The 14,128-nt window shown below is 39.2% G+C and overlaps 2 protein-coding genes across 3 annotated transcripts in view; one reads left to right on the plus strand and one right to left on the minus strand.

The window, feature by feature from the left end:
• The window catches only part of LOC130435844 (uncharacterized), a 476,195-nt gene that overhangs the window by 394,102 nt on the left and 67,965 nt on the right, over positions 1–14,128 (plus strand). The gene's annotated exons all lie outside the window — the stretch shown is intronic.
• Positions 1–14,128, minus strand: part of LOC130435820 (rho guanine nucleotide exchange factor 26-like) — a 30,308-nt gene that overhangs the window by 12,975 nt on the left and 3,205 nt on the right. For both annotated transcript variants that reach the window (XM_056766672.1, XM_056766671.1), the window contains exons 4-11: positions 13,916–14,061; positions 11,996–12,052; positions 11,306–11,466; positions 5,084–5,236; positions 4,769–4,898; positions 3,871–3,945; positions 3,688–3,777; positions 1,545–1,699 (exon numbers count right to left, since the gene is read on the minus strand). In XM_056766672.1, coding sequence (XP_056622650.1) covers positions 1,545–1,699; positions 3,688–3,777; positions 3,871–3,945; positions 4,769–4,898; positions 5,084–5,236; positions 11,306–11,466; positions 11,996–12,052; positions 13,916–14,061 — 967 coding nt within the window. The remainder of the gene's footprint in view (positions 1–1,544; positions 1,700–3,687; positions 3,778–3,870; positions 3,946–4,768; positions 4,899–5,083; positions 5,237–11,305; positions 11,467–11,995; positions 12,053–13,915; positions 14,062–14,128) is intronic.

The following is a 14,128-nucleotide window of genomic DNA, read 5'->3' on the forward strand; positions in this document are numbered from 1 at the left end:
TAGATTTTACAGTCCATGTGTGTGAATGTGTGTGTAGCAAGTAGTAATATGAAGTGTAGGAGAAACAGCAAGGTGCTTTCAAAACAGTGTTACATAACCATTTTATTGAAAATGAGTGAAAACAGGAGGGAGAGAGAGAGAAAATGAGAAAAGGGATAGAGTGAAGGAGTGGCGTGGCTTGCTCGGGTTTGTTTTGCTCAAAATCTGTGCTAGTAGCGTGACTCTGGCTCCCCGCACATACTGTACAGACCACATGTCAGAATAAACACCACACAAACACACACACACACACAACCCTCCGTTCTTAACATCAGGTTCAGATGATCAAGATTTTTTTATACTCAGAAAGAGCTTGTGGAAATGAAAACCATATTTTTTCCAAGAGGTTGTCCCCTCATGAAGTGCAGAATGACTCCAAAATATGATATCCAACGGCAGGGAGTAGGAACACAAATAAACCGACACAACATGAGATAGAGCCACCCAAATAAACCTTCTGTCACACAATACTGCCTCGATAAAAAAATATATAGTTTATTTAACATTCTAAGGAAAGAACGTCAATATTTTTTAGCAATCCAAAATAGTACAATAAAAAAAATTTGTACTAGCCTAAACAACAATAAATGTCCTAGCATTATGGACAATGTGAACTAGCATCAATCACATGTTGTAACAGAAACAATGATTCTGTTTCAATTTCAATATGAGACTCAGCAATATATCTGTCAATAATCAGTATTCGTCGATAAATGCAATTTTTCACACTACCAGGCGACAGTTTAAAAACAGCCGATGTTTAGGGTTGACATATACCGTCAATCAAAAAAGGACAGGAAAGTGCAATACATTTGTGCTCTGTCTATAGAAAATGTAAAGAAACATCACTAGTTATTCATAAAGTTATGAATGGAATCTTCAGAATTGTGTTCATGCGAGTTAATATAAGCACGAAATAATCGGTATCGGCAGATATCATTCTGAATAATCGGATATCGGTATCGGCGTAGAAATTAAGTGTCGGTGCATTTATAGTATGAACATTTAAAAACTTTAATAAAACGATTTTTTTATCTCATTCAACTCAAACTCTGAAGAACAATACACTACTCAATTGTATTTGCAGGAAACAGTCACAGAATGTCAGTACATTGTTCTAAAAAACTACCTGACGCAGTGGATAGGACAAGAAAAGAAGGTCACAGATCATACAAAAACATACCCGAGGTCTCGGCTCAAGAGGCCCCTTTTATCACCTGCAAGTTTATCTTAATACAGAAGCCAAAATTCTGTCTTGCCAGTTATTTTCTTTCCATTCTTTCCATCCCCTTCAGTATTAGCAATATAGCAAACATTGCCCTAGCTCTGAAACACAACCTAAAGCCACCCACACATAACAGGCTATAGCTCCATTTCTTCACCCCACTTCAGCCCAACAATTTCCTGCACTCTGCAGTGTCCTCCAGGGCACAATAACAGCAGGGGTAAACACAAGCACATCTTGGACACAGTATGCAAGCTTTAATTTGTGGTCTCCGTCTCACCTTTTCTTCTTTGTGACAATGAGGACATCGTTGAAGAGGAAGAAATAGACCTGCTGGCGAGACATCCTCTTGGAAAAGATCCCATTTTCCTCTACGAAGGCTGTTAGCTCACTGCGCTTCACCATCCAGCGGGAGGACGACACCAGTGGGAACGGCTGCAGAGAGAAAGTGAAAAGAGATTTAGAACCAGACGAATTCTCAATGTTTCAATGTAACACAGATGAAGTCATAAACAGCCCAAGTATAGATATCTAAAGTGGAATTCGTGTTTGTCCCTAAACAACCAAACTGCTCTACTGAACACATTTCGTTAATACTTTATCTCCTTCGGTAAAGAACAATAGTGCTTTGAAAGGGTGGGAGTGAGCCGTTGGTTGCAATTCGCAACCTCACCGCTAGATGTCGCTAAATTTCATACATTGGACATTTAAATGCTACAAAATGACAACAACATTCACAGTCTCTCAGATTATGGTGTCTCTCACAAATCCAAATATTTGGGAATAAACTGCAAAATATAATACAACACATTTCCATATATTGGAACCAAGTGCTTATATTTTTTTAATACTGTATGTGAACATGCAATTTCTTCTTATTATAAGTACATTGTAATATTTTGTTGACAATGTATTATTGTATATATTTTCAAATATATATTTTTGATAATGATTTATATCATATTATGTATTTGATAGATTATATATTGACTGTTATTATGTAGGAAAATATATTTTTAAAGGAAGTTCTGTCTCAGCTGAGAGTGCTTGATAGACAGGAATGATTTACATTTAACAAATTTCAAACATTTAATCATAAACCCTTAGCTAGAACTGTGTGTGTGTGTTCTTGCTCTTAAAGAGCGTGCAGACGGGTGTGAGACCAGCTGACCTATTAACAGCTGGACAGAGCAGAGACTCCATATTATGCAGAAACCTCCAGACATCTGCTAGTACCAAATGTGCCAGTAGAACTTTCCCACACTGCTCACACACACACACACACACACATTGTAAATGACAGTATGGGAATGTGTGCATTACAGTGTGCATGCAAAAAAAAGTGTGAACCACACGTGCACACAAGCATTGTAAAACACAACAGGATCCACTTGCTTCTTGTGGTAGGATGCATAACTGACAGTATAAACTCTTGTTAATCCGAGTGAGAACAAAAAACATCAGATAGATGTGCTGACACAATAACCACCCAGATCCTTTCCCTCTGCAGGGCTTTGAAAACAGCATGCTGGATTAACCTCTCAAAATGACTGGGATTTGTGCGATTCAGGCGATCAGAGAAGAATCTCAGCTGTGACGTTTGTGTAAACACAATAAAGTTTTCCTTAGTGGTAAAGTTCAAAGGCAGGACACATGTGCTCGAGAGAATACGGTGTTCAGCAGGATATTACTTAAGAGTAGAGGAAATATGTTCCTATAATAGTTTGTTTGCTTGTGTCAAACTCTACACGTAATACCTGTGTAGCGACATGCATATCTCTGCAGATGTGCTTCAAAGTTCATCACCAGTTTTAAAACCTGTTTCACAACTCTGGGAGTTGACAATCATTTCTAATTTTACACTTTTGTCCTTTTTTAGCTGAAGCTTGTCATGTTTATGGCTACTCATGGCATTGTTCTACAAATATGGACTTTGCACTGTACTAAAATGATGTGTCAATAGGGCCTGTATGATACTAAATGTACGATACTAAATGTACAATGCCAAGGCTTTAGAAATGATTTTTCGGTTCTAGATGAGTTGTAAGCTGGTTACATGAATTTAATAAGAGAGTGGGTGCTGTAAAATGCTCTATCCAACATGAATAAAGTAAGACTTGTTGCTGTGTCATGTGTACTCAGAGCTGACGACACTTAAATTATTGCAATTACTGACTTGTTGACAATGCGCGAGTGAACATGTGAGCAACTGGTTCTGCAATCCAAACAAAATTGCAAGTTTTGTTTTTGAAGTGACACTAAGTATGACACAACTTTGGCTCAAGCTATTTTATGCAACCCTTAAGATAACATCACGCTTACTGTTAAAGAACTTAAACTGGAATTTGATCCAAAATAAATGAATTAACAATCCTTACCTTTCCCAGACTTAGTTTTTTTCGCATGAACACATCCTTTCTTACCTTAATTTTAAACTCCAGCTGGGAATTGATGGTGTACATCATTTCGGTTCTCTCCATGGTACGAGCGCCCTCATTACATTTCCTCACAAGCTGAACACACGCGCACACACAATAGATGTTGATTATTTACAACAAATCTCTTAGACAACACTTACAAATAACTGCTGTTTCACATCGTCTCACCTTGCTGACAACATGCAGGGCTTTCTTACAGGCCTCGTAATGCGGCGACTCTTTGGGTGTCTTCTGGCATATGGTCTACAAAAAAAACATCAAATCTTTATAGAAATAATTTTTGAAGTGTTGCTTCTTGTATACAGTGCTGTAAAGCCAAAACTTTTGTTTATCTAATTGGTCCGTTGCTCATCAAGTTTTTTTAACATTTTATCTCTAACACAGTGTTCTCAAATTTTCTCTCACGCCTGTCTGATATTTCCCAGCCTAAGTTTCCCTGAGAGAGAATGAGAGAATGAGAGCGCGAGAGAGAGCGAGAAAACCAATCCTAACTTTCTCATGCTCTTCGCCAGCCGGCTCTCCCGTCCTTAACTAGGAAACCCACTGCCATGCTCAGGGGATCCACAAACAAAGCGACATAAGGACGGAAAGATGAGAGGGTGAGAAAGTGAGAAGCTGTTCACAGGAAGGTCTGAAATATGCCAATAAATGAAATCACGAGTTGTGAGGAATGGGACTGTGAGGACGCATCTAGATCACATTACACACGCAATCCTCTGGAGACAGAAAACGAAAGAAAATGAACCGTGAAGTTGAACAAAAGAAGTCAAGACCGACCCAAACCTTCTACTAAGAAACCCAACGGAACGAGCACAAATCCAATAAAAGGAAATGAAAGCTAAGGCTGAGTGGAAATATGAGAGGAAAGTAAAAAAGGGAGAATAAGAAAAACAAGGAGTAGCTGGGACTTTGATTGGTTTATTCTGGTGTGTTACATAAGAGTGGAAGCCCTCCAGATCAGATCTATCAGACACAGACATGCTGCTAATATTCATAGAGTACAGTTAAAGTTCACAGGCTGGGTTTAAGGGTTCAAGGGTCACGGTGGAGAGATAACGGCACTCACGTCCATCAGCAGAGGGAGGCGGGTGACTCTCTGCATGGGAAGGATGAGGAAGGAGATCATGGGAAGGTTCCGGCAGTCTGTGTGGGCCTCGATCCGTGTCAGCAACTCCTTAAAGGATGGACTTTTATTTCTGAGGAGATACATGAAGTGTTTTACAAGCAATTAGAGAAAATCTGATCTCTGCTTGGCGAAACTTTAATAATATGAGCCAAAATGTAAAAAACAGAATGTCGTATGCATGTATTGTGTGTATATTTTCAATGACAATAATACAAAAACTAATTACAGAATGATTCTTGTGTGTTCTGTACTCACAAAAGTTTCTGTAATGTTCTCTGCTGGTACACTTCATTGGAGCAGTATGTCACGTAGGGCTCAAAGTTTGTTTCGGCATGTCTTATCACAATGTCGCTTATGTCATCGATTAAAATATTCTGCTGGTGCCGATCCTCAAGTTCCTTGAAGAACCTTGAAGAGGGTGAAAAAACGGGAGAAAAAGAAAACAATCGAGTGTGCAATTAACATGCGTAACATGTTTGTCATAACATCACCACGAGTCATAGTCGACGCAGGGAGGACCCTGGGTTAGTCATGACACATTCATGTGTCCACGCACACATGCAACACAAAGCCAGGAAGGCGTTCCAACACCTCCTTCCACAGCTCGTGATCACATCAGAGCACAGGACGTCCCAAAGTCCCACACATATTGCTTTCCACATGATCTCTTCCTGACAGGACAAACACATAATGACCCCTGTGCAGGGTATTCCCAAATTCTACAATGATCCAGAGGATGCAGCTCAGAGCCATCTGCGGTGGAACCCAGCGTGACCTCTGGATCCAAAACCTCACAATAGATCACGGACAGTCACAAGCTGAAGGCTAAATCTGGAAGTGATGTCAGTCAGGTTGTTAGCACGGGGGCAATGATCTCAGGCCCTTCCGACAGGTGTATGGAGACCTATAAGCTTCACGATCTGAATGTACACGGCTAAAAATACAAGTGAACAATTTAGGACAAGAAGAGGGGTGCCTCAAATTCAGCAAAACTGGTGTTTTTGCATGAAACAAATGTCTAATTCTGGTCGTGGGTTAAAAAAGGTCACTGTAAGCAAAGTTCAGTCGCTTTTATTGCTTCGTCAGTGTGTGTATTTTAGCGCGACACGATCAACATACAGAACAGGCTGGTAAATGATTTACAGCGAGGCAGGCACGCATGACCGAAGCGTTTATATAATGTGTTGTTCATTTGCAATGTAATCGGCAGATCCAATAAGAGAAGAAACAAGGAAACAATATCTTTCATTCTAACAACACTATCTATAGCAATACAGGGACCACAACAGACAAATCCAAACTATCTAATCCAGACACGCACGCAAGAACATAAAGTGAGACATTTCAAGATTGTTTTGTACTTCTGCTCTGCTGGAACAAAACTTTAAGAATCACAGCCACTGTATGTAATAATGTGCATATCTGTGTGTGGGGGTGTTTGATTTGCACCATAGGCCAGTAAAAAAGCTGATTGTGTCATTTTTTAGATCAGGACCAGACAGGAAAGTCCCAGTATGTGGACTAAATCCAGATGGTTTCAGAGAAAAGACATCCTTGTCCTTTCAAGGAAACCATGTGGATCAGACATTGTCACACAATAACATCTCTGTTGTGGTCCTTACTCTGGTAATGGCTTCAGACAATTCCCACTTAAGGATGAGACAACTAAAAAACCCGTAAAAAAATTAAGAATTCTCATCTCAAACACGCGTTTCCATGAATGTTTGACAGATTATTTGAAATAAACTGGGTGTTGTCAATTGACTTACTGATAACACTTATAATGGAAGTAACAAAAGACAGCAGATACTACTGTACTTAATATGTCTGCCTGTGTTCTTAGAGGGAATCATTTCATGTTAAATGAAAGTGATAAAAATGAACCAATGAAGATAGAAGAATACGCTTTCTTTTGTTTAAAAGCTGAGACTCTGTTCTTTCCTTTGACATATTGTTTGTCCATATATTCTTTACAGAAAATTTACTGTGAGCCATTCAATTTGGGTGAAAATGTTAAAAAACGCTGGCGTAGGCTGGCAACTTTTTTTTAAAGAGGCTGGCGGCGAATGAGTTAAAGGCACGCTAGGGCTACATGTGTTTGTGTGTGTACAAGTTTAGGATGGAACCACCTCCGCCTCATTTTGAGCCAGGAAAAACCCTGTATATGGTAGTCAATGATCTCCCAGAAATGTCACTTGCAACATTTTCCCAAATATATTTCAACAAAACAAATCAATTTATACAGATTTTGGATTTTGAAAAGAAAAGAAAATGTAATTGTTTGGGTGGAGTAATACATGTAACAAATTGGTACTTAGGAAGTGAATCACATTGTAAAATATCTTGCTTAACCGGTAACTAAAAACAAACACGGATCCATTTTTTAATAGAAAACATGGAGGAAGGAGGCCAGTTGTTATCATATGTCTAAGAAATGTTGCATTGTGCTGGATTAAACTCACTAAAACCATAAAACCAAAAGCCATTTTCTATAACAATAAGAAGGGATTTTTTTCATTTCATTTAATTTCTACAATGAATAGTACAGTTGGTACAATAGTTAGAATACTGTTGGCTGTAGCAGCGGGCACACATATATTATCTAAACAAGCTCTTCATTCTTTAGAAGGCACACCCAGAACCTGGTTAAAGGGGTCATGCCATGCGAAATGACAAGAAGAATTTTACTTCTGAATAACAGACACTGATGAACTTACAAGATATAAAGTTTCAGAAATCAAGATTTTCCGACCAGTTCAAAATATCATATTTACTGGATTCACTTTACATAAATCACTGGATTAATGCATTTGCCTTTAAATCAACAACATTTGACAATGATTCATTCAATCGTGATCCATATAAATATGAATAAAGTATAGGCTCTACTATTGTAGAGTATACTGTATTTTTTTCAATAACTGACTAAAATTGAGTTACACCTATAGAATATCATTCACACAATCCCTTTCCCAGACACAACACCAGTTTAATACGAGAGCCAATGTTTAAAAACCTCAGACAGTATGTGTAAACTGCACTAATCCAAGTAGTTCATTACATTTTACTAGAGCGGTGCTCACTGCCAGATGTCTGTAAATGCATAAGAATGCCGTAAAAGTCCATACAAATGAGCCTGACCCCATTTTCATCCTCTCCCTAAAGCACCAATTCATGGCATCAACCCCATGTCTAGAGGGAGTAAACATTTCATTATTCAGTGTGAAAATGATTGTTTGTGCTGTCATTCTAGTCTACCGGACATATTCTGTAGTGGGTGGAGCTGTGAGCCGCTCTGATGGACCTTGGTGATGGATCTGTCATCTGTTTTGTTTACTGGAGAGAGATGGTACAGTGCAGAGAGGAAATACAGAATACATCTCTTCTAACCCAGAAATAGAAACGGATGTTGTGTTGTGTGTTAGTGTGTTCTTGAAAAACCCATACTCCTTTGAAACCCACACATAGCAATGACACCAACTGGACTGTCAGCACTTTAGCTCCACAAAAATTGTGACTTTGATATGGCAGGCATAGCAAGTTTGACAAACATCCTTATCTAATTTACCTAATCCAATCTTTATACATCCAAGGTCTAGCGTTTTCCCACAGACATTAAATCCTGGATTCTGCCTACATTGCTATCCGCTGCATTACTATACCACATATCTGCAGGCCATTCTGAAACATCTCACTAATAGCATGTAATGAGCATACATTTCTCGTAAAGGTGGCTGACAGTCTCCACCTGGACCGTGCTGTTTCTCACAGGATGGGGAACAGACAATCTCGGAAAGTGAAATAATTTGTTGTATTCCTAAAATACAGCTCTGTGCTTCTCTCCGGGGGTCAGAAGAGGGAAATCCTGTCTGTGGGGCATTACAGCTCAACACACAACAGAAGATGTGTACATGGGTGGGGGCATATTTGATTGCCGGGATGTAGCATGGACAGCAAAAATGCACAAACAGCACATGCACATACAGTACAACAACATACAAAGTTGTGATTCTGTGAAAATGGGGTGTTATGTAGAAGTATGAAGCTGCCTATAACCAATTAAATAGCTTTTTGGATACTTGTAAACATTCGCGTACTGTATATTGTATACCTTGTGCTTTAGCTACTATAAGAATGAAACTCATATTAAAGTTGTTTTGATAAAAGATTACACACATTTTTTATTTATTCACATTTATGCACAATCAAAATGTGTACTGAAATGTTGACTTTGATATTTTGCACAAACTTAACGGTGCTGTGTGTAATTTTTTGGAGGATCTATTGACAGAAATATGATAAGTCTTCAGAGGTGTATAAAGACATTTCATAATGAAGCTTTATGTTTTATTATCTGAGACTCTTACATGGAATTCCCCATGTTGTTTCTACAGTATCTGCTCTGCAGAGCATGATTGGTAAATACAATATCTCCTTCAGCAAAGAAGCGAAAACTTCATGACATCTTCACCGACATCTCCTGCGTAGTGCTTCGAAAGGGAGGGATGGAGTGAGCCGTTGGTTGCAACTCTCAACCTCGCCGCTAGATGTCGCTAAATTTCATCCACTTGACCTTAAAGTAACTTTATATAAACTACTAGTATTTGTTTCCAGCACCAACAGAAGTTTTTAATGGCAGTGGACTAAATCTGAACTCTTCTAAACGTCATCTACAAAAATTAGCATCTATGCATCTGCTAATGCATGTTTGTTTTATTTCTGTCCGGTTCACTACCGTCACAAATGATTGACGAGAAGTCTAACAATTAGTGTAACACATAATGTAAAGTAATTGAGACTGTGAAAAGGAATAACAGTCATATCCCAATTGAAAATATGAGGTGGAGCTGGGGATGGTTGAGGGTTATTTGCTCCTGAGCAACCTGATAAGCTGCTGTTAGATGAATTAAATTAAAACAGAAGCTTTGACTTCGTCACATTTCTATAAGAAGATGAGGATCAGCAGATACGGGCTTGGCTCGCTTGACCTGGCAGAACTAACGCTAAACGCTTGATTTATGGTCGTTCAGCATGACTCACTTTAACGCTCTTTCTCTATTGCTGTCAGTGTCTGTTTGCATTTCATTTATCAACACTTCACTGGCTTGTTGCCTTACAAACTGAACTTTGGTCAGAGCGACTCTCTATTCATGTCAACTTTTATAATAATTACCGCACATCATGTTTTGATGTATGACAGTGTGAACCGAAAGCATATTAACGAAACTGCTCTGGCCTGCACAATAGTCCAAAACCATCCAACGGCCACAATTTTCAGTATATTAACCGTAAATGGTTCACTGAAACTAAACAATCCACATGCCATCCAACAGGAAATAAGACACCAGGAAGATAAAGCAAAAAGAACTGCATACAAACAAGCAATCTGTTGGAAAAACAGATAACATCTAAGCTTTGCTAGGTTTCAAGTTACATTTTCTATATTACCTGAAGCATCAGGTGCAAGTGGAGTTGACACCAAAAATTATTCATTAGCCCCTTTTCAAGGAAACATACCATTTTGAGGATTCCAATATATTACTTCACATTTTCAGCATCTGCTGTCAATTTTCTTTAAACCTTTGATGAGGTGACCTAGCACGCCCGAAAAGACCAAATGCAGTGTCTAACGTCCGCTTTTTCAAGTTTCAGCTTCAGTATTTTCAAACAGATAATATAATTAAGTCTGAACATCTTCAATGACTGCATGCAGTCTTACTCCACTTATGCTCGATAAGCAAATAAGAAGTAAGGTCATGTAAATGCGTAAAACGGTTTTCTTTTATCTGGGAAAGCTCATGAACAGCGTAAGTAAAACCCGCTCTAACTTCGTGATGCATGTAAACACCTTTACCGGTTTTCTCTCCGTTTTGTTCATGTGCACATGTCTGATAGCGCAATAGTAAAAGTCCCAAACGGAAGTGATAGTAAAATAACGCATTAAAGTCCACTCTAGAATCATGCAGTTGATGTAGAAACGTCAAAACGGAAAACTATGGTTGGATATGCAGGTTCTGCATACAATAATTAGAGATACAGAAAAATACAGGTTCTGACCGTTTCCCTGCTGCATTTTTAATTACTAAACGGTCTATCGATGGTGACACTACTACATGCGAAAAACCTGGCAAGTTTCAAACTAATATGTAAAGGCAGTTTTCTTTGTAGCCGGTTTATTACTATGCATGTAAACACATGAAAACAGGTTTCTTTTATAATCAGATATTTGAATGACATCCATTTATTTCGTGAATGTAAACGCACTCAGTGTCTAAACAGTGTCTAGTTTAGCTTAACCATTAATAAAGCGTTCATTTTAGTTAGCATACAGAGCGAAGCAGACCGTCACATGGTTAAAGTGTTTTCGCATCTAATGAGCCAACAACTTGTTGTACATACAGACTAGACAAAAATGCAGAAATGAATATACATTAAAATAAGTGCCCTACTGGGCCTCGGTCAGCCGAAAGCTCTTACTTTTTGCTGGCCTCGCAGACGTCTGCAATGTTGGAGAAGAGATGGTGATGGTCTGTTTTGTTAATGGTCTCGCTAAGCTCATTTGAGTTCTTGAGGAGACGGATGAGGATCTCCAGACTGTGAAAGTAACTGTGCTCTGATGAGATGACCTCAAATATGGCCTGAAGGGGAGAAACAGGATTTACACTTTAAATTTCATGCGAACCAACTCTCAGTGGAGATAAAGTTAAATTTATCCCGATATGACAGTCATTTCTGAAACATCTTTATGCTGACATGAAGCAGGGTAATGTCAGGTGACAGACAATTCAGAGATGAAAGGAACTGAATAACATGCCAAACATATCTGTCTAATCTAAAAGGCATTTAGCATTTGAGCAATGATCTGTTTTGCTGAATGGTTACTAAAATGCCATATATCAAATTCTTATTTTCTATTTGTGAGGAAGGATTTGACTGATGATAGGTTAAGGTTACGTTTATTGTGTTAGGGGGAAATTAGTGTTTTCTGCATTTAATAGTTTACAGTTTTTTAAACAGGCAACTAACTAGCTCGATAGAAAAAGCTGAAAACAAATCAATTCAATTAAAACTAAAAGAATCTACCTAGTGCAGTTCCCTCCCACTAGATATTTTCGACCATTTATTATGACAGGTAGAAAAGCCAAAGGCTGACAAGTGAAACGTTACCTCTTGTCTCTTTCTATCTTCTTGACTTAACGTCTCACATATTCCACTTTTTTTAACCTGGAATAGAAGAAACGAGTTGAACATAAGCATTGAGTATTAACGTATTTATAAGACACACCTTGATAAGATTTATCTGTACAAACAAAGTGGTTCTGCTGATTGGTCAAGAGTATGTGTGTGTGCGGCTTTGTTTTTATATCCTGGTGTGTGTGTGCGCATGTGTGTAAGAAGCGAACACAGCATCGCATTACTCAAAACAAACCAAATGTCAAACAGATTCGGGTCCAAACCAAAACCTCTAACCAGCCTTTTCCCCACACTTTCAATGACCAACTCTCAAATGGACTCGCCCAAAAGAGAAAAAAGCTCTTTGAATGAGCGCGTATGGTTTTTGGTGTTCATTGGTTGGAGTGAAATACCATCGCATAAATGCGTGTGGCCTTATGCGTGTGTGTGTTTGTGCAGAATGTGGGTGTGATGCTAACCAAACAAATCATAGCAACCGTACGCGCAGCTTGCGTGTGTCGATTTGAGTTAAACCAAATGACCTTATCGTGTTCCCTCCAGCGAGACCGCAGAAACCTGGGGCACATTCTAATAATTCTTACCCAGGTTAGAAAAACAAGAAAGCAAAGGCACAGTAGCGTACGGGCCAAGGAAAAGTAAATCTAGACTCAAGCAAAACCTTCTCGGTCCTCGCGCACAGAACACACCCATAGCTGGAATCATATTTACACTAACACATAAAATCAGTTTGGACTCCTGATCCTGCAACTGGCCCAACTAAAAAACAAAGTCTGCTCTACGAGGAAGGGATTCTTCATCCTTTAAATCTAACATACATAACCATCTGCTGTAGGTAACAGACTCGTGTAGATTTTGGAGTCCACAGACTGATCCAGAAGTCTGATAACAACTCCAACCAGACTTAACCAGGCTTCTGTGCAATAGCTGCCAGAAATGCTTAAGGAGGAATTGTGGCATAACATGTGTAAATAAAACTTCCTGTCTTGACACACCTGTCCCCATTTTGTTGAATCGAGACACTTCCGAGAAACCCTGTACTACTGTTTTGATGCAACTGTTCCAAAGAATATGTCTGGCAAATAAGCGCTGAGAAATACCATGTATTTACCTACTGTGTTATCGCTAACATCGGTCTAGTTCCTCAGGGCATTTTTACACCTCTAATGCTTTCTAGTTTCCAAATTATGAATCTGTAATTCCTCTAAAAGTGCATCTGCTTTGCCTTATTCTTTCCCTTCCTCGCTTCATACAGTTTTTCCTTTTCGGTTTTTCAGATGTGCTTCCATCTCCATGTCACCTTATCTCATCTGAACATCCCTCTCTCTCCAGCTTGTTCATTCTGCTGGTGGCTACTTACTGATCTACACAAACATGGCATGCTTCTGTTTCAGCTTCATCAGAACATTCCTGCTTAAACGCTCGCAGATATCGGTTAATAATGCAGAGAAACAGAACGCATAAGTGGAAAATAGCGTTATAGCCTCTCAAACTCGATTACGTAATTCCATAACAGGAGTCAGCACACTGCTTTATCCATCTACATTTTCTTCATTTTTCCATGGGGAAGAGTTCTCTGCTATTTGCCAAGCGGCTGGCGCCATGCCTGACCGTTTCCCAGCGGCCTAGCTTATCCCAGCCCACTCACCCTCTCCTTCCCTCCCACGTTTGGATAAAAACCACCTGCTTTCTTTCTCTCTCTCTCTCTGTTTCTCTCTCTCTCTCTTAGACACTCAGCACAACAGGGCCAGGGGACATTCTTCTTCCACAGCAGTGTTTGTGATGAAGTTCAGACACAAATAAGGAGTTGTGTCTAATGTAAAACTGTAGATGTTCATCAAAACTCAAAAATGTTTAAAGTCTGCCCTTGTGTGTATGTTCTCTATAGTTCCTCACCACGCTGAGTTGACTCCAGGAGGTCCGGATGGGTTTGAACTGGACCACAATACCCTTGTCTGGCTTGGGTTCTTTGGACTCTGCATCCTCATCAGAATCATTGTGCAGGGCTTTTTCTTGGTAGTTTTGGTACAAAACTCCTTCCTCTGAAACACAAAAACTTTGTGAGACATTCTTAAGAGCGATCACATTTTGATGTGTAAACTGGACTTA

Source organism: Triplophysa dalaica, chromosome 14 (genome assembly GCF_015846415.1).
Source record: "Triplophysa dalaica isolate WHDGS20190420 chromosome 14, ASM1584641v1, whole genome shotgun sequence".
Lineage (NCBI taxonomy): Eukaryota > Metazoa > Chordata > Actinopteri > Cypriniformes > Nemacheilidae > Triplophysa > Triplophysa dalaica.